The sequence below is a fragment of the Mycteria americana genome, chromosome 6 (assembly GCF_035582795.1).
Source record: "Mycteria americana isolate JAX WOST 10 ecotype Jacksonville Zoo and Gardens chromosome 6, USCA_MyAme_1.0, whole genome shotgun sequence".
Lineage (NCBI taxonomy): Eukaryota > Metazoa > Chordata > Aves > Ciconiiformes > Ciconiidae > Mycteria > Mycteria americana.
In genome coordinates, this window is record NC_134370.1 from 13855418 (window position 1) to 13875600 (window position 20183).

A 20183-nucleotide genomic window follows, 5' to 3' on the forward strand; every position below is an offset into this window, starting at 1 on the left:
TGCACACTTGACTCATTCTTTCCTTTTTCTTTCTAATCTGACGCGTATTTCCTAAATATGAAGAATCCCTGCTATTTATGAATGCAGCCCTGGTAAACAGAAAAAGCCCACCCCATCCCCTCCCAAATGATAATAATGACATATAACTCTTTCTTTTTTCATAATAATAATAATAATTATAACAATAATAATTACAAATAAAAAGTCAGAAATGTTGTAGACCAAGTGGATTCTCAGTATTAAACACTAGTGCAGTTGGGGATTTCCTTTGTGCTTTCACTGTTGGCAATTGTTGAGATGCTTCCTGTGGAGGAGAAAATGGAGAACAGAGTCAGTGCAGTGGCTTTAACAGTTTGGTCAATATTGCTTCCCACTCCTTCTTAGGGTGTGCTTGTGTACATGTAAAGACAGAAAAGGTTCTTAAAAGTAATACATCCCTTTTTGTATTTGCAATAAGCATGGAGCATGCAGAAAACCTGTTAATACAGCTCAGCTGATCAGCAGTAAACTCATTAAGCTATTAGAGATATATTCACTTGTAATGATAGCACACCAACAGGGTAAGCTTGGCTCAGCTGATTCTTCTGAGGGTTCAGGGAATTTGGGACCCCTCCACAGGAGAGACAGGGTCATGAGCAGGCATATCTGTGAGCCACAGCCATTACAAACTCCTATATACCTATTGCTTTTTCCAGGTTCCTAGCCTGGTCATGTAACACTGTGAGAAAAGCTGAAAAACTGTAAGAAAAACTCCCTGTAACTATGTTGCAGAGAGAGATTTTTTTCCCTATCTCAGTGCCTCAGGCTCTGCTTGTATCTGGGGTCACAGCCACCGACTCTTCTAATTCCCCAATGACTAACATCTTCACCCAGACTGTGAAACAAGCTCTAGCCAAGGGCTGTCTCTCACCCATCACTCGCGTGTCCAGCTCTTTGTCCATCAGCTCCTCAGGGTCTGTGAACTCACTCAAAGTGATTTTGGGGGCATTTTCACTTTGGCTGACAGAGCCAATCATTTCCTGCTCCTTGTCATGCTGAACTTGGGCATAGATGTTAATCCAAGGGATTTTCCTGTGCAGGAAAGGAAAACGAGAGGTTATATTTTGTAACACAGGGATCCTTGGCATGTCATTGATTAATCAGACTAATTAAACTGAGACCAATCCCACAAATACAGCACTGGCAGTGAGGCAAAGTATCAGCTCTCAGAATGACAAAAGCACCGCTGTAATGTTCAGCTCTGAAAGTGCCATTAGCATCCACTAGTTCCAACACCAGTCTAAAGCTACCCCAAATCTCAGGCCGCTGCCTTCCTATCCTGTGCCCAAAGGCTCCTCCAGCTGTAAACCTAAATGTTCTGGCCCTGCCCTTTCATATGAGAAGTTGTGCACACAGTGGACATTGCACCGAGATCAGAGAGCAGCAATCAACTAAGTACAATCAGCTGCAATTGCCAGCTCTCTCAGTATTTATTACATGATCAGCAGTGCATTGGAAACCAACAGTAAAAGTCAATTTGAGCACTACTATCAACTGACAAAAGAATTGCTAGGCTTGTTTCTATTGACAGGCCCACACTGACTCAGTAGGAATTGGCACATCGGAAAAAGGTATAAAGAATTGGTCCTGCCTCAGACTACAGAAAGGACTTGAACCTCATAACACCTACCCGAAGTCTATTTGTTACCATTTCATTACAAAAACAGGCTGCCTTGCTACAGATCATACAAGTTTGCAGGGACTTATTTTCCCTTGCTGCTCAGGAAGCCAAGAAAGTGAAGAGATTATGTCTTCTTCCTTCTTCCAAGAGAAGTTAACTTGGACTGCTAGAACGACATCCTTGAAAGTCAGTTAGTTAGACAGGTAGTTAGATAGGCCTAGACAGGTAGTTAGATAGTAATCCCTGTAGGAATGCAAGTTTAAAATGAGAGAACTGAAAAGTAATTTGTTAAGCATTGTGGGGGTTGCTAGGATTATCTGTGTGTAGTTGCCTGTTGGAAGGTGACTGCCTGCTTTTTCTAATGCCCTTAAAAGAACTCTGTGCCATGCAGTCCACACTGCTAAAATGAGGAAAACTGAGATAATTTTTTCAGTTTCTTAAAGCACACAGGAGAGAGAAAGAAGATGTGTTCAAAAGAGGCTATATAAAATGCCATCTCTTTATGCTAACCTGTCGCTGTTGGGTATGTCAGAGATTGAAAGCAGTGGAAATTGCCTCAACTCTCATGAATTCAATAGATCTATGCTGATTTCACTCTGGTGAAGTTCTGGCCTCAAACAACTTGTGCTATTGGCTTGATTTGGCATTCTGTTCTTAACCAGCAGCAAGTCAAGACATATTTGGGATGTTTAGCAGCAGGTAACAAACCTCATGTTCTCCTCCCTTTCTCTTACCCTTTCTTTCTAACCTTCAGACATGCCTTACAGATCACAAGAAGACATAAACACTACACAGGGAATGCACACATTGGGTGAGAGAGGACAAATGAATTCCCATAGGATTTAAGTGCCCAGAATACGTCTGGAGGTGTGTAGAGATGTGGACACAATAACATGCCTGGTGATATTGGAAGACACAGTTTCTCTTCCAAACAATGCAATGGTAGAGAAGTGATAGTCTTCTGAGTTTTGAGAGGAAAGGTGAGAAAAGCTCTTTAGAGCTGCGAGGCAGAGAGCCTCCAGGTACTTCAGAGAGTTACGGAAAAAAGAAACTGAAATGGCGGTACATATGTGCATCCATATACACATACCTAGTCCTGCTGTGCTCCCAGCACAGACACAGGTGGCCATAATGTCCCTCTGCACATCTCTGAGCGCACGCGCACACACTCCTGCACTCCTGTCCCAGGACACATACACACAGACTGCTCCATTGCCCCACTATTACTCACCACCCATACACACATAGTATTGACCTGCTGTATGCTCAATCTCCCAGAAAAGAAACAACCTTTTTACAGATTATTTTCCTACTTTTCCCCTTTCCTTCCTTTTCCATCTGGACCTCCTCAACAAGCATCTCTCTGGCAGCAGTGTTTAACATGCCTGCTGAGTCTATAACTTGATGGACTCATAATAAGCAGTCTGTGTGCAAACCAGCAAAGCACCGATTCTATAAATTTGTAGAATTAAAAATTCATGCAGGTCCATGCTCTCCCCACAACCTTTTCCTGTAAGCAGCAGTTCTGTATTCAGGCTAGGATCGCCGTTAATCAGAAAAGTACATATTGCTAATGGACCTCTGCATCACAGAGCTAGAGGAAAGCTTTTGTTTTCATGTCTTTTTTCCATTAAGAATTGTTGCATGCTCTCAATTCTGACCCATTGAGCCAGAGGTTTTAGAGAGAGCTGAAAAGTTGCTCTCTGTTCAACCAGGGTTTGTCCTCTTTGGGACAGAGCAGGTAAGAGGGGACAGCAAGTTGATGAGCTTTGGGCTAAGCAAAACTGATGCTTTAACCACCTTCACCCTCACCCCCAATTTGTAATGCATTGAATTTTCAGACAGATTTTAACAAGGCAGGGTCTTCTCAGCCCTGGAGCACAGCACAAGGCTGACAGCTGCTATGCTCAAGGCTCAGGATGCTTAAATAGTACAAGAGTCAGTTTTATGAGCTGTAGTAGCATAACATGACCTGGAGACTGCCAAAGCAAAGTGGATTACCAAGCTCCTTACTGCTCTCTGGCAGCCAGAATATACAGATCCTTCTTCCTGATAACTGATCCCTGACCACAGAGCCAAAGACATTAGGCCAAACCTAAGAAACCATCTCACCAAGACACAAAGGAAAGCACATCTTACAAAGGGTTGTACCTACATCTTGACACATCTCCCAGAGAAACTTCTTTGCCGTCCTCATCCTGTATCTGGGAGTGAGAGAAATCACCAGCTGCCTTCCCAGCACATTATTAAAGCAATGCCTTAAACAAGTCCCATGTCCCATTCCCCATTCACCTGGGAAGCTGTATTCCACCTCACAGAAGCAGAGAGAGGGTTTCAGACTGCAACAAGCAAGGCACGCTGAAGGCCTGGAAATCTGCACCTGAGCAGATTGACACATTGCTCTGGAAATTGTCCTGGGCCACTGAAGTCAGCGGGAGCTTGCTAACTGATCTTGATGTGCACAGGATCAAGCACTAGAAGCAGTGCCACCCACTGATTTTGACAATGGTTAATGCAAGAGGTTAGAAATGAGGGGAGCTTTAAACCTGGAGGCTAGGATACATGCCTGTCTTATCATTCCATTTTGAATATAGTTTGTATCCCACTAACATCATTAGAGAGTACTAGCCTTATCTTCGGCTGCAGAAAAGCTGGAGAGAGAAATGTATAGCTGAAATCTGGACAGGAAAACTCTAGCTTCCCAATTTGGAGGAACTACTCACATCCAGAATTTTTTTTTTTTTTTTTGAAGTCAGATTCAGCTTATGCTTCCAATACAATATTTTGCCACTGAGCAGGATCTGGGCACATAGACACTTTAACACAGTAAGTACTGTACTGAATGCAAAGTTCCTCCTAAGGAGCTCCATCTGCCTAAAATATATTCTCATAAGGCAGCCCTTTAGCAAAAAGGCCATTTTTATCCCACATTTTGTCTCATAGCTTGCAGCAGCAAAGTGCCATGGGCCACCACAGATCCTGCCTACTGCCTGGAAGCAAAAGTTTTATATTAACATCTGGCAAAGAAAATCTCAGTGCAGATTCCCAAAGGCATTTGGACGCTTACCACAAACCTTTCTGGCTTTGAGTTTCCCTCTCCTAACATAATCACACCTGTTGCTTTGCAAGACTAAACTATTCACTTTGCAATATACAAATGAGACACTCTTGCACTACGGCAGTTGGCCAGATGGATATAGACTGTATGAAGACATCCATCATGTGATTTTTGAGTAAGTCTGCATTGCGTAGCTCAGTATGCAGTAAGCACACACGGTTCCCATTTCTGGTCTGTGGTTCGAACAAATTTGCTGAAGCAGGTCACAGCTTGATTTCTGAGCTCTTGGTGAGCTTTCAGAGCACCGGGTTTGTGGTGGAAGGGCAGTAGATGGTCTTCTCTCTATATATGAGAAATTGGGAACTATACTGGTCTAAGTCTTAGGCCAGCATAACTTGCTCTACATCTGCAATCCAGGCACTGCTCTGCCTAGATTGCCTGTAAACCACCCAGTGTCTCCTCCCATCCCCCAGAGTTTCTCAACTTACCTCTTGAATTTGTAGATTAAAAAAACAGCCAAGCCTACAAACACCACAGACAACAACATCAGCATTGCCGAACTGCTATGACCCGTGCTGGAATCAACAAGGGGTGCTGCAGAAGGAAAGGCAGAGCATTACATTTACAAGATATTATTAGGGAACACATAACTACCAGAGAGATGAGCTCAACTCTGTCTTTGCCACATCTGCTTTATCACCACTGCATGGTGCATGCTGTTTTCAGTAAGACCAATCACTAAGAAACAAATTGACTCTCTTGTCCTTTGAAAGCCAAGCTCCTTTTTCAAGACAGTGCAGTCTTACATCTCCTAGTTAAAAGGTACACCAAGCCATGCTTAGCTGAATGGCTGATCACTCCTGTGTTAATGCTCTGGGCTATTTCTTTTCTGGCTTTTCCAGGTACCGGAGTGGAAATGAAATTTGTGAGGTGTGGCTTAATACATGTCTATTCCCCTTTGGAGAAGCTACCTCAGAGCATCCATGAACAGCATGACTCCCATCTTCCAAGGACATGTGTCTGTCTCACATGTGACAGGGATCTGGTCTTGTAAGAAGTCTCAAGGTTCATCCTTGTATTGGACCTTACAGACCTTTTAATTGAGTCAGTTTTCATAATGTGGAGGAGCCGGAAGTAATAATCCTGGACCCAAGCACACACTACATTATAACATTTTGGAGATTTGATCCATCTGTCCTTGACATTTTGGGTGGGCTAAATAATGTGTATTACTATACCTTGTTTATGCAGCTATTGCCACAGCTCATCCAAGCAGACCATCTTAGCACTGTGCTGAGAATCAAGAGTCTGATGAGAAGTCTCTAATGATGCTCAAATGATTATAAGTAGCAGCTGAGTGTTTCTCACTCTGCATAAATATTTGGTTTTGGTTTTTTACTGTTCTCTATTCTTTTTCTGTCACCCATAAGATGGGAACAAAGTCTATGCAAATAGAGTCACTTCTGGTTCCATCGCCAAATTTTCACACCTAAGAGTCTGATTCTGCCAGTATTCTGCTTCTGCTACTTCTATGGACTCTTTCATGGAAAAGAACTGACTGTTATTTCACCTGAGGCAAAATATTATGGGAATGGTCATGAAAAAAATGCAGCACCCCCACTGGGGGGGGGGGGCGGTGTGCAAGAACAGTTGAGCACTGAGCACTGTAAGCTAAATCCACACTTTGCAGTGTCTTACTAGAACAAACCCAGATTCTGAATCTGGAGACTGCAGATATTTGGATCTCATTCCCAGTTTTATATATTAACTCATTCTAGCCTACTTCTATTAACGTCTGACTCTCACCCCCAAACACCAGTCAGAGAGTGAAGGCAAAAAGGCATTACCTGTAGGATAGGTCACAAGCCTTGGTTTAGCACAGCTCTTGGCTCTCTGTGAGTCTCATGTAAAAAGAAGCTGAAGTGTATTCTCCTGGGACACGAATCCCAATCTTTCAGAAAGGCTATCAGCAATGTCACATGCATAAGATCCCACATTTCAGATAATTGCAAGGGCAGTCATAAAAAGCAAGGGCAAAAATAAATCCATCATCTCCTCTGTAGTCATCACTGTCTCAGCAGTAGCTGAGAGCTTCACATTAGCCTGGCCAAAATTTTCAGCAGTAGCTGAGAGCTTCACACTAGGGTGGTTTAAAGCAAAGGGGGTGATGAAGCTTAAAGCGACTATTCATTACTCTGTGAAAATGGAGACAGGTAACACTGAAATTTAAATAAGTTCTAACTTGTAGAAGTCAATATTCAGGCACGTATTCCCTGTAAGAGGGATCTAGATCTTCTTTTCATGAGCACTTTGCCCCTATAAAGCTTCTTGACTAGTCATAACATTAACAAGCCCTTTGCAATAAGGATTTGATCCAATATCCATGAAAGTTAGTAATACTCCCACTGAATTCCACAGGTGCCCAATGAGGGCTTAATTCACCTGATTTTCTAAAGCACTTGAAAAACATCAATGCACTAGTTAATTAAGCCATAGGGAACTCCTAAAAGGTACTTCTAATACTTGTACAAACTGGTGCATGAAGATGCCACTGCTGGATTCCATTTTTAACACTTCCTGCTTCTACCACAATGTCTCAATACAATCAGTCCTACATATCCCACTAGCACATACCAAACTGTGAGTGCTCTGATGTAGACTGGTTGTCCTGGAGTTGTCTGAAGCCTCAAGAGAACCACAGCTATGCATTTGACTCCACACTCACCTAATGTTAACTGAGTAACATACACAATGACTTCAACACCAGGCTTCAGTTCAAACTGGACCAGGTTCTGGTTGAGAGCATTAAAAAGGATTTCTACCACCTGATGAAATAATAAGAGTTACAGGTAGTTACAATATAGAAGACCACAAGCTCTGGAGAACATTGAGGAATGCATGTAGCTTATGAATGGTGACTAACATCTCTTACTGGCTTCAGGAAGAGAAGGGAAGTGAGAGACTGAGGAAGTGGAGAGAAATATGCACATGTGCTTTAGATGGAGTTGTGTGTTATTGCATGCAAGTCTCCCTACAGGACTTTTGAGACTCATGGGGTATGTTACTATACCTCTCCTGGGAAGCAAACCAAGAAAGTTAGCAAATTTTTTTCTTTTTTGGGTGGTAGGGGAGGAGGGAAAGGAACTAAGGATCTTTTCACCCTTCACAATGTCCTGTGAGTTTGATCTAATGCACTTGGAAATCACTCACATATTGGCCTTTCATTGGTGGATGATGGAACTAAGTTGGGTAGTCTAGCCTAGTAGCACTTCTTTACTCACATTGATTCAGGACAATCCTACTCATGTAGCTCCTGTTTAAATAGGCTGTTGGGGATTAGACCATCCAGTTTTGAAGATTAATGGCAAAGTTGCTATATTCCTCCTTCTTTTAGAAGAGGGGCCTTGGATTGAAGTTTACTTATGGCTCAGCAACCCACTATGACGTGTTATTTGGTTGCTTCAGAGCACATACGTGGCATGCCACACTGGAGCCCGAGTTTGTTAATGCCTAGTCTCCCTAGAGTAGTTCTGATGGCCAGGGCACAGCTACTGAGTAGTTCTGGTGGCCTACTCTTCAGGGCAGAGCTCCTCAAAGCAGAAGCCAACAACAGGTGCCAAAGTACAACTGAGTATACCATCAAATAAAATTAGAGCACTAGAGCTTCAGGCCTCATGGTCAGCTAGTCAGAAACCTAATCTAAGATGTCTGCACAATACTGATATATGAAATATTGACACAACACCTTGCTCGGAGGAAATTCTAATACGGGTAGATCCTACTGAACAGGATGGAAATTACTCGAGGAAAATTCTTCCAAAAAGCCTTCCAAACCTTCCTACCACAATGCATCTCTTCTGCACACTCACCACCATAAATTTATGAGGCCAGCTTTGCTAGCTTCCTAGGACAAATGTACTACTCAGCAGGGACTGACTTTGCTCAGTGGGTGACAAGAGCTTCCACAGGACTCAGCAGTCCTCCGAATTATTTCATGTTTGATCACAGAAGAGTTACTCCTCCAAGAGTTACTTGGAGATGGGCTCACACATAGCTTGCACGCAGTAAAAATGCTGCATACAAGAACATTAGCTGGAGCTAAGCAGCCTTTCCAGCAGTACTTCACTCCTTTGCCTTTATAGAGCTGATTTAATCACTTGGTAATTCTAGCATGAATGCTTCAGCAGACTAGTGCTGTTGTTCCTAGCTCTTCCCTTGCCTGCATATCACTGTTGCTATTCATCACTGTAATTACCTATTTATCTAAATGGATGGATATTGTAACTTCCAAATATAGTTTGCACACGCCATTCGCTGCAGCAGGAAAAAGAGATCTTGTTCCAGTGATATACGAGCTGAAGAGCCTGATTTATTTTTAGTAAACCTCAGTATATTACCTTGCTGCTTTGGCCTCTGTCTATTAGCATTCCTCCAGGGTGTAGAGGGAGTACATATTCAAGGTTCCTTTGGCCATAACTACTGTAATAAGGACACACCACTGATCTAGGAAGAACCAGTGCTGGTAGACTGTGACATATCTCGGTGAGGTATTAGAAAAGCTCATTTTTCCTCTAAAAATAATTTTCTTTAATGGCAGAAACTGTACTGCCAGAGTCCCGGATGCACCCACTTCCATCATACTTATTGTAAGTCATTTCCAGTGCTGCACAAGTTAAGGGCCCCATCTGCAAATGGTATACTAGGAATGTATGTTCCATGAATCCTTCTTTCCTTACTTGCTCCAGATCAGCCTCACTGCTTTTCCTCCTCTCTGTTGTGTTTTTATGGGGCAGTATGAAGAGTTCAGCAGAAGTAGGCAGCCCAGGAAATACAGCTACCAAGATCTGTTCATCAGGGATACCAGTCACCTAAAAGAAAAGTAAAAAGGAGGTTTCTAGCTGCTATTCTGTTACTGATGTTTCCATTCACTACAGGAAACTGTGCTCCCATCAAATTGTTATTTGCCAGTTCCACTGTAGGTGTTGTGGTCCTCATGAGCTGTTCTGCCCATTTGCTGTGTCAGAAATAGAGGTTCTGCTAATGATTCACTCTACTTCGTTTCTAGAAGTAAATGTAGGCTTGACAACACCCCTGGGCCCAAAGGTCTCAACCCAAAATCCAAACCTACCATGTCTCCAGATCTGAATTTTCCATATAGTCCTTCTCGCTACAAAAGAATGACCCAAAATCAGATTCAGAGAGTCTGGCTCAGAGTGACATATGAAGAAAATTGCCTGCAATCACCTTCTTATATCAGGTTATGGGGATCCACTTTGCCATACATGAATAACTTAATGTCTCCAGTGGGAGACTTTTTACTACTGGGGCTGATGAGGAGGGCTGTACTAGGAACTGCTCAGTTTGCTGAACCAAGAGTCAGTTCCACACCTGACTCTCACAACTGTCTTCAGCATGACCTGCCCACTGAGGGTACTGCCTTCTCTCCTCAAATCCAAGCTGTACATCCTTAGTAGGGCAGGAAGCCTCTCCTCCCTCAGAAACTCTCTGCTATATGAGACTCATTAGCTCCCTGGTCCTACCCCACCTCAAGCTCCTTGGCCTCATTCCTGTACTGAAAAGTGTCAATAGGGAAGCCCATTCCTGATGATCCGTCCTATAAGCAAAAACCACAGGCTGCAACCAAATAGTCACAAAAGGATCTACAAGCAAGCACTTCTACATGATTTCTACTGTTGTCTGTAACCATTCATAGTTACAACCTAATTAATTTCTTTTTCTGCAAGCTGGACTTTGAATACAGTAAAAGGGAATAACAGTTTAAACAAATGAACTTCGTGTTTCCTCAGGATGGGAAAACAATCAAGGAAACTCTTATAACTACAAATTTTGAGTGGGCTGCAGATGAGAAAAGCTGAGTAGGAATGTACCTTCCCTGTAAAAACAATCAGCCTCCATTTCTAAGAACAGCTGTAGCTGAAGCAAAAAAAAAAAGCAAGATACATTTTTGATAGAACGTAAAAACCACAAAAGCTTGCCTAAATCTATCTCCTGATTTCACACAAACCAAAGTCCCTGGCTATTTGATATCATAAATTATTCTGTCCCCTTTCCTGCAAGCATATGAGTGCTAGTTTACATATTCTAATTAACCCCAAAGGAAAATTCAGTATCTTCCACCCACAGAAGTCTCTCTTTGTCCTGTATTTTAAAGGTAAGTTTATTTTCCCTCTGAATCCTCATTTTTTGCCCCAGTTGGAAAGGAAGGAGAGCTTTATAACGTTCACCAGTTGCTACACTTAGCTGCATTAGAAGACTGAGTATCAGGAAGAGGTAAAAATATCTTCCTCATGCATCCAACATACTACAATGTCTGTCTTCTGGGATGAAGTGGATCAGCTGTTTAACAACACACAGTAACACTACCCAAATGTTTAGAATAGAAAACAGTAGATACTGTAATATCAATTTGGCAAAATAAGAATAATAATGATACTATTACAATCTAGAATTTGTAAAGTCCTCAGGGATATTAAAAGCTAAAAAGCACCACAGAAACATTAATAGAAGTAATTATAATATTTCCACAAAATTCCCAATATAGTTTACCTTTGTAAAAAGATCCAGCATATTGAGAAGCTTTTTATCTATTTAAAAGGATAGCTTCATTACTGCTGTTCTTTCCCATTCTTTTAAGCTAGTGTGTTGAAAAAGTGCACGTTTTAACAGCCTAGTCAATGTTAGTACAGAGGAGGAAACAGATGCTCACCTGTGCTAGAGCTCTCTTGATGACTTTGCCAATGTCTTGTCTCCATTCAGGGATGTCAGGGTTATGGTAGTCCAAGTTGGGAGAAAATGACAGGAGCTGAGATTGGAAATACTCTGAAATAGAAAAACAGTATTTACGAGAAGATTAAATGGGCAGTGTTCAGGGTACAGCCAAGGGTGCAGAAGACAACAGGAAGACCATAATTAAATTATCCTAAAGCAAGAGAGAGAGGAAAGGCTGAAGGAAGAAAAAGGGCTAGCTATCACTAAGCAGGACAGAAAGCTTGAAAGGAAAAAATTCTTATAAAGGTTCTTATAAAGGACATTTTGCCCTAATTGCCAACTTGTGGCTTTTCCCAGAAGAAATGGAAGCAAGAATGAGAGAGTTGAGAGGATGCCTTCCCTTCATGATGCCTCTGGGCTTTGTAATTTTGCCACTCAACTTCATCAGATTCTGCTTACAAGGAAGTTGACCAGTAAATAAGGCGGCATCTGGCTGAAATTTGGAAGGTCTGTGCAATTGCATGCATTGTGCTCTGCAGAACAAACACTTCCTGTAAGTAATGTTTTCAAAAGCAGGTATTATCTGTTTGCTCTCCTGGAGGGAAGCCATGAGTGGTTAATACCCCAACAAATCAGAACCCAGTGGTGCTAATGACTGGCTAATCAAGCAATGGCTATTCATGAAACACTTTAAAATTACTTCCTAATTGACTGATTGCAGGGAGGAAGAAAAACTTCCTAGAATTCAAATACAGAACAATTTAAATTTTTCTCCAATTCCAACTCTTCCCTCTGGTGTCACCAGAGACCAAGCCTGGAATCTTTATGACAACTGTGCACAATGGATTTGGGCCAGTGGGAGGCACAGATCCAGGGTGGGAATCACACACAGAAATAAGTTCTCAGGGTAGAAGACTCTGCTTTCTGTTTTTGGAGATGTGCTGTGCTTCACCTTGAAGCACCGGATCTCCAGATGCTTCAAATAAATACCATTAATCATTTGTAAGAGGGTACCAGTTTTAGATCAAGATAAACCAGCCAGAGTATAAATGAGGAAATCCACAGAATAGCAGGGATGTCCCAGCACAGCATTTATATCGCACCTTTTACAAGATCTGTTCTTTCTTTTTAGATGGTGCAGTACATTTTTAAATAAAACAAGCACCAAAGAGAGCAGGGGAACTCTCTCAAGTTCTGAAGGCTTAACCCAGAGCCTGATATATAAAGCCTTTGACTTTTGAACTCTCAGTACCATGTACAATTTATTTTTTGAGTAAATTCTGATCTGTTAATCACAATTTGAGAAAACCCTGAATAAATCTTCACTGCTAACACCAGAAAATCATGCCTTTCTGCCTAGAGCCATAATAACTTAACACAGGACACAGATTAGGATACAGATTTAGCAGAGCACATGTTTACCAAAGGTGTCACTTGTTTATGTACTCAGACTTGGGCTGATCACCAGACTGGGGGTCTGGAAGGACTCCTTCCTTAGACCAGGTCAGTCTGCAGCATGGCACAGCATAGGACTATTTGGACATTCCAACTGGATCGATTTCTCTTTGTGATAAAGCCTAAAGCTTTGGATCTTTTAAATGGAATGGCAAAATTTCTCACGAGGAGTTTAAAAACAGAGAATGAGGAGTGCTTTGTGGCATGTACTGGGACCAAAGACTGAGATCACCTGTGGGAACACCTCTCAGATACACTTGATTCAGGTTTATTCCAGAAACTAGTGGAAAGATGCAAGTTTCCCAGAAGTAAACACTGCATTTTGCAATGCTTAAAATGGTCAAGTAGAGGGTTACTTACATTTGCTAATAGTGAGTTTGGGTATTACTAAATCATATTAACAAATTATTAAAACCATTTATTTCACAGCCAGGCAATCAATACATTTCTATTTAGCTGGTTGTTAAATCTGAGCATACAGCTTTCCAATCACCAGCAGGACATTTATTTATATTTAATTACTGAAACAAGACACACATAGTTCAACTACACAGTGCAACCCAAATTATTTGAAGCCCAGGTCTCTCAATAAAACTTGCTATCCAAAGAAAAGCTTGTCCTCAAACGCTGGGTGCTGATAACTAGATAAGGAAAATGAAGACTAGCCCAGGGTGGAAATTATTCTTTGGAGAAATCTCAAAGAGCTGGTCAAAACTGCTGAGAGAGCCCTTCCACTCGGCCTTTATCAAGCCCCAAACTGTGTAAGCTCTGTGGTCTGCCAAAGGGTGCTTTTTGAGCCCATGACGTACAGACATGGCAAGAACATACCAATCATTACCCACAGGGAAGTCCAGTGGACACACTCAGGCTTCCAGCTGTGGCAAGGAAGATGGGCAGAGACACCAACAACAGAGTCATTTCTGCCCCCTGTTTTCCAGACCGCTGCCATTTATACAGTCACTGTATAAACACCAGCTGTATTCAGGCCACCTTAATGATGCACTATGACTACTTCTTTCCACAGATAGGAAGCAGAGGGAAGGCAGTCTGGCTACAGACTCTTAAGTGTTTTTTCTTTTGGGAGTTCCCAGTCAGGGTTCCCAGACACACCAACAGGCAAAGGAGACACCAGCCACTTTACTACAGTGCTGAGCTTACAAATTTGGCTAGCTGCCCCATCCAATTCACTTCTGTATTTTGTGATCATGACACATCTGAGATACTTTGTTTGCAGTTTGTCTTCAGAGGTTCCGCCAGGCACTAGGGAGTTCAGAGAGTTCATTTTGGTTTAGCAGTGACTGTCTGTTCTTCACCTTTAGATACACCCTGAGATCAGATTGTAAAAGGCTGAGGGTACCATGCACTGCGATCTCCTTGGTGTCTTGGATGAGGGTGTTGCCTGCAGAAACCTGCACAGTGACAGTGTTCATCCCCTCCACGGCGAAGATGTATGAGATGCTGCTCTCCAAGGTGATGAGGGGCTGCAAGAGGTAAACACAGATGGTAATTTCAAATTCAGGATGAGATTAACTCAGGATCACAACATGCACCTGACTAATCCACCAGGCCACGATATCCTTCCTCCCTGATAGAGAAATGGTGCTTCAAGCTTGCATGTCCTGCTAAGGCATAAATGTGACTCAAACACCACCCAGTGAGAACTGTCCCATTGGCAAAGTTTTATCTCACTTCAGTAAATGCTTCCTGAAATATTCTTCCACTGAACTGCAACCCATTATGCTATGAATATCTCAGTCGAGCACAGTCAACAATTGCAGAATTAGAGCTGCAGAATGCAGTGTTGTACACGCACAGGCATGCACACTCAGCACAGTTGCTACATCAGCTGTGCAAAACACAGCATCCAGCTCAAACCAGCATTTGAATATAAACCAAAGATGCAGATGCTTCTTCAAACAATCCATATTGTTCAGATTCAGGACCAGCCCTTGCTCTTATGAGCACAAATCCTTCTATCTATCTCAGAGCAACTCTGCTCAGGACAGAGTGAGGGCACCCAGCTTTGCCCTGTCCATGCTTTGAGCCTGTAAGCTAGCTCCAACCATAAGCTGGCAAACCATGCTAACAAGGCTGAAAGCATGGCATAATACCTGCCGAGACTGCTGTCTGAATGTGGCTGAATCATTTCCAGAGTAATGCTGACCTGCATTTAGCCACCTCAGAGCCCTGGCAGAGAAGGCTGGCTTTATCTGCACCTTCTCAAACAAAAATGTCCTTGATAGCACTACAGTTCTTCTCTGTGCACAGGAAACTCTCACACTGGTACACATCTAGATGAGAAAAGTGCACCATGTTTGGGAAAAGAGATTTGCATATTGAAAATCAAAAGTCTAGCCTTCGCAGTGCCATTGATCTGACAGCTGGTCTATAGACAAATCTCTTGGTTTAGATTAAACCATTAAAATGGAAATAGTGATACTAGCCTCCATTGCAAAAGCACTTAGAGGTCTAAGAACACAGATAAAACCATTGTGCCATTGCTATTGTCCCTTCACCACACTGCCAGTTTGTTTCCAGAGGAAAACCCCTAAACGTTCACCTTCCAGCTCTCATGCTTCATCCCATCAGACTGCCAATTTGCCTGCATTTCACAACAGTGGCCATACATGCCATTTTCATAGCCAAATCAAAATTACCACTGGCATACACCAGGCTGGCAAACACATTTCCCTCCCTGCAGAATGCCACCTTCCTTTTACCGCCTCATCCATGAGCTGAAAAAGCAGTAGAAAAAAAAAATAATTCTGTTTGATCGTAGGAGACTCACAGACCAAGTCAGCAAGGATGCCAGCTATTGCTAGCCCTGGAGGCCTAGCTAACATATAGTTAGACACGCACACATCCTGGACAAGCAGAATGGGCCTATATCAAACTGCATGATATTAGCAATCTTCCTGGAGGTTACAGGTTTTGATTCTGTGCAAAGGCAGATAAGAGGAACCAATCTGGCCTTTAAAATTACAATTTTTCCTTTTTGTATGTGTGTATGCTGGACATTCCATTATCATGGATGATTTCACCTCCATCATGGATTTTCAACATTCAGCCAACTCCTTAATTTTAATTCAAGCACCAAGACCTGGAAACTAACTCTAAATTAAATCAAGTAGTTTAAGGTTCATTTGCTGAAACCTATTAGACAGCTGGACACATTTATTAAACTGGACCTGTGTTAATCCAAGCAAATTGGCCTTTGAGTACACTGCAAAAATCAGCACAGTAGAAATTCAGTACAACGGTTCCAGCAGGGTGGGGAGGGCAGCAGAAGAGCCTCAGCCAGGTCATTTGAGTCTAAGACAACATTCACCTGTGCAGCAGCACAGAGAGCACCTTAGTGAGATTGCACAGTGACACAAGACACATCTGGTTCTGCCTGGGATGCCTACAGGCTGAACAGGAAAAGAAGCTGCAATGCCTCAGCATGGAACCAGAATATATCACCTAACAATACCAGTCACTATGCACAATATTACACACCTCATCCTGTAATTCACACAGAAATCAGTGTCTCCACCTTCCACCTGTACTAAGAGCACCACAGTTTGCCCATGAGTGGGCACAGAGAAGGATCTGACATGTACATTAAACATCCCAGAAGGAATTTTGATGTGATGCAGACTGTTGTCCTGAAAACTAAAGGTGGCTGCTGCTGTTATGTCTATATCCTTTGCCTGTCCTCTGTCAGAGTTGAAGTTGAAGTACATTTCATGAGGTAGCTGGAGATAATGCTTTGCAAAGAATGAAAGGTGCTCTGGGTCTTTGATTTGGCCACAGCTAAGTGGCACCATCTTTGCTAATCCACATCTCAATATATTTCAGCAACATGTACAGTCACTTCAAGGTATCATCAAGATCAGCTACTCCATGTACAGCTATGTCCAAAGCATCCATCCCAAACACATCCATATCTGCTTGTACTCTGTTGCCTATGGGTCTGAAATTTAAGCCAGAAGATAAAACAGATAACATCATATTTACAGCCCAGGTGCAAACACCATGAGAGCTGCATGGACATCTTCAGCAAACACCACTGCTTTGCTCTACTTTTTCTAGATTACTTTCTATTTCAAAAAATCTTTTTTAAGGCCCTATTCACAACCAACTTCTATATTAAGGACAAAAGCAATGGCAGGAAAACTCTGACACTTGGGTACACTGGAGTGCTTAAGCAGATGATCAAGTTACCAGTACCTAAATTGCCTCAGATGTACTTTAACGGCTGTCCATGTGTAAGCACGGAGCCAAAAGTATATGAACTGTAATGTGATTTTACATCCCACTCCTTCAGTGCAGTATAAACTATGTGGAATTACCTGGTACTTCTCATGTGGATATGTGGGTGGTTGCCACAGCTCAGCTAGGGCACAGCAACTTGCCAAGTTATAGTAAGTGGTTTTTGCTCCTGAGCTCTTCTGGTGCCTCAATTATGCTTCCACAAAAATAGGTAAGTTCTTACAGTAAGCTTCCTAACTTGACGTAAAATCCCAGTAGACACAGCATTTACTGTTTTTTTTTCCCTGCTACTCTTGGTAGCTAGGGTAAGAGGTTAAAACACAAGCAGCTTTGTCAAAGAGAAACTAAAATACTTGTGTGCCTGCTATTTTTTATCTCAAGTTCCATATTTTATGTAAAATCCCCATTTTTTTTCTCCTGTGATCACACCTCAATGCCCACCTTCAATTGCAACTCAATAATGTAGACAATGATGTGACTTAAACTACTTTTGTAAATAACAGCAGATACCACATTGCAAAATTATTGGCTGTACATTTCACAATTGTAAGAATGGAGGATAGTGCCTGTGTGTCAGCTGTCTCACTCCTAAAGCCTGCAATAAAAATTGTAGCTAATAAGCAATCTTGCTCTCTCCATTTGAAAGCATGACCGCAACTTGTAGTTTCACTTACTTTAATTATTGATAAAAAAGCTCTTTTGCCAATCATTTGAAAATTCACTACAAAGAAGTCTCACCTCTCTGTCTCTAATATATCCAAAATTGTGAACAATGGTCATGGACAGACACAAACAATTCATTGAGAGTCTAGATTGAAATTCTAGATACAACTGGTTATTTGAACACCAACAGCTTTAAAGTATTGTGTTGGAATCCAGCATTATATACTGCATACTGGTACATAATGGAAACCCCCATGGTTATTTGAACACCAGCAGTTTTTAAACACTGTGTTGAAAGCCAGTATTATCCCATATATAGTGGCGTATAATTCAGTTAAATTGCAAGTGAAGGCTGGTAATAACAGTAGTCTTCAAAGCTCAGTAGGGCTGATAACAACCAGATGTAAAAAAGTAATGACTTCTAAGAACAACATAAGACAGGAGAAAATAAACTCACAAAGGTTGAAGTTCAGATAATGACAACCCTTTTTAGATAAGGGAAAAACTAAAACACAAAACAAGCAAAGGCAAGAAGTTTTTATTAGGGCTGAGAGAGTTCCCTGTCTAGTGCAACAAGCTTAGGAAGTAAAAATGAACCAAAGGGCAGCTGTACCTTGGTGCTGTTACCAAACCACCAGAAGTAGGTAAGCGTGCCTGCCTGGCTGGGCCAAACTACTGCAGAAATGTTGACATCCTTATTTCTGATGGCGACAAAGGGGACACTCAGGTGGACGTGCTCCACTGGACCTGGGGGAAGAGATAATTCATTATTAGAGGCTTTGAGTTAAATCCTCCCTGCACAGTTGTGAACAGCAAGGATCTTTCCTTTAAATAAATCAAATGTCTCATGTCAGCAGCGACTCTATTATAGCAATACAAGACAATTTCAGGAGTCAATAAGCAAAAGAAAAAGATACAAGATTAATAAACATAAAATCACACATTTTTTTCTCACTCTTAATTCTAGGGAAGCCAGAAATGCACATTTTCCAAAGTGCTAATTTCAGACAGGGTCAGCACTGTGTTTAGAAGAATTTTTTAAATGCACTTTGAGGGAGAACAATGAACTGGCTTTGCACTGGATAGGGCAAGCTGCTACTGAAAGCTTGAGGGATAGGACACAAGAGAGAAAGAATGTGTTTTCCTGAAAATAGATCCACTACCAAGATTTGTGGAAAAATCATTTTAGCCAAGATGATTTAAATCTGATTATATATTAGGCATTTGTGACTTGATTAAATACTCCCTGACAGTTCTTTAGAAGGTATCCAAAAGAAAGATTCATAATTTTGGAAATACTTGGTATCTTTTTGACTTTGGCCTGACCTTGAGAAGTCTTTGGGGAGTCAGTTACCACTAGCAAAAAGGCAGGAACTACTTGAAAGATGTGTGCATTGGCATATCAAAGCATTTAGCACTCAGAAGAACTTGTTTCTGAGAGACTTAAAAAATAACAAAGTATCAACACAAATATGTATCTAATAAATGCAAATGTCCGGAATAAGTCCAGTGCATGAAGTTCAGAATTAAGAAGCCCGTTCCTCTCCAGAAAAAACAGCATGTGTAGAAAATACTGAGGTTTTGTTTGTTAGTTTGTTTAAAGCTTTTACTATCATCTCCATTGTTTTCCTTCTTGCTTAATTTTTAGTTTTTATTGATACTGAATTTACAGGGTGCCTACCCTGGTATGCCCCTCAGATTACTATCCATTACTGATTTTTCAGGTAGACAGCAATGAAGTTGCAACTAGAAGTCCAAGGGCAATCAAGAGAGACTTCAGGGCCTTGGGATGACTGGTTAAAGGATCAGGAGCACAAGCAGTGTTCTCCTCTATCCTTCCAGTTACAGGAAATGATGAGGGAAGAAACAGGAAGAGCCAGCAGAACAATACCTGGTTCCGAGCCTGGTGTCACTAGCAGAATTTTGGGTTTTTTGATCATGGGTCACTCTACGTGACACCAGGCCTGCTGGTGACAGATGGGGTACACCTGTCTCAAAGCAGGAAAAGGATCTTTGCACAGGAGTTAGCAGGGCTCATTGAAAGAGCTTTAAACTAGATTTGAAGGGGGAAAGGGATAAAACCAGGCTCGCTAGAGATAAGCCTGAGGGCAGCACACCAATGTTTGAGGGACCGCGTGCTAGAGAGGTCCTTTGGTCCGCTGTCTCAGTGGAAGTAGGGGATGGAGATCCATGTGGCAGCAAAGATGCAAAGGTTATGAACATGTTAGAACCCACGGAAGTGCCTGAGAATGGTCACAAAGGAATTAGGGCTTCTTCCCCCAAAAAGGTGGCGAGTTCAATAGCCCAAATGAAGTGCATCTACACCAATGCACGCAGCATGGGCAACAAACCTGAGGAGCTGGA

General features: G+C 41.9%; 1 protein-coding gene across 1 annotated transcript in view; it reads right to left on the reverse strand.

Moving 5' to 3' along the window:
- Nucleotides 1-232: 232 nt before the first annotated feature.
- The window catches only part of SORCS3 (sortilin related VPS10 domain containing receptor 3), a 323256-nt gene continuing 303305 nt past the window's right edge, over nt 233-20183 (reverse strand). Inside the window, exons 20-27 of the mRNA XM_075504060.1 lie at nt 18433-18566; nt 14260-14383; nt 11446-11558; nt 9455-9586; nt 7444-7543; nt 5207-5312; nt 911-1071; nt 233-304 (exon numbers count right to left, since the gene is read on the reverse strand). Of these exons, the coding sequence (XP_075360175.1) occupies nt 240-304; nt 911-1071; nt 5207-5312; nt 7444-7543; nt 9455-9586; nt 11446-11558; nt 14260-14383; nt 18433-18566 (935 nt within the window). The 3' untranslated portion in view covers nt 233-239. The remainder of the gene's footprint in view (nt 305-910; nt 1072-5206; nt 5313-7443; nt 7544-9454; nt 9587-11445; nt 11559-14259; nt 14384-18432; nt 18567-20183) is intronic.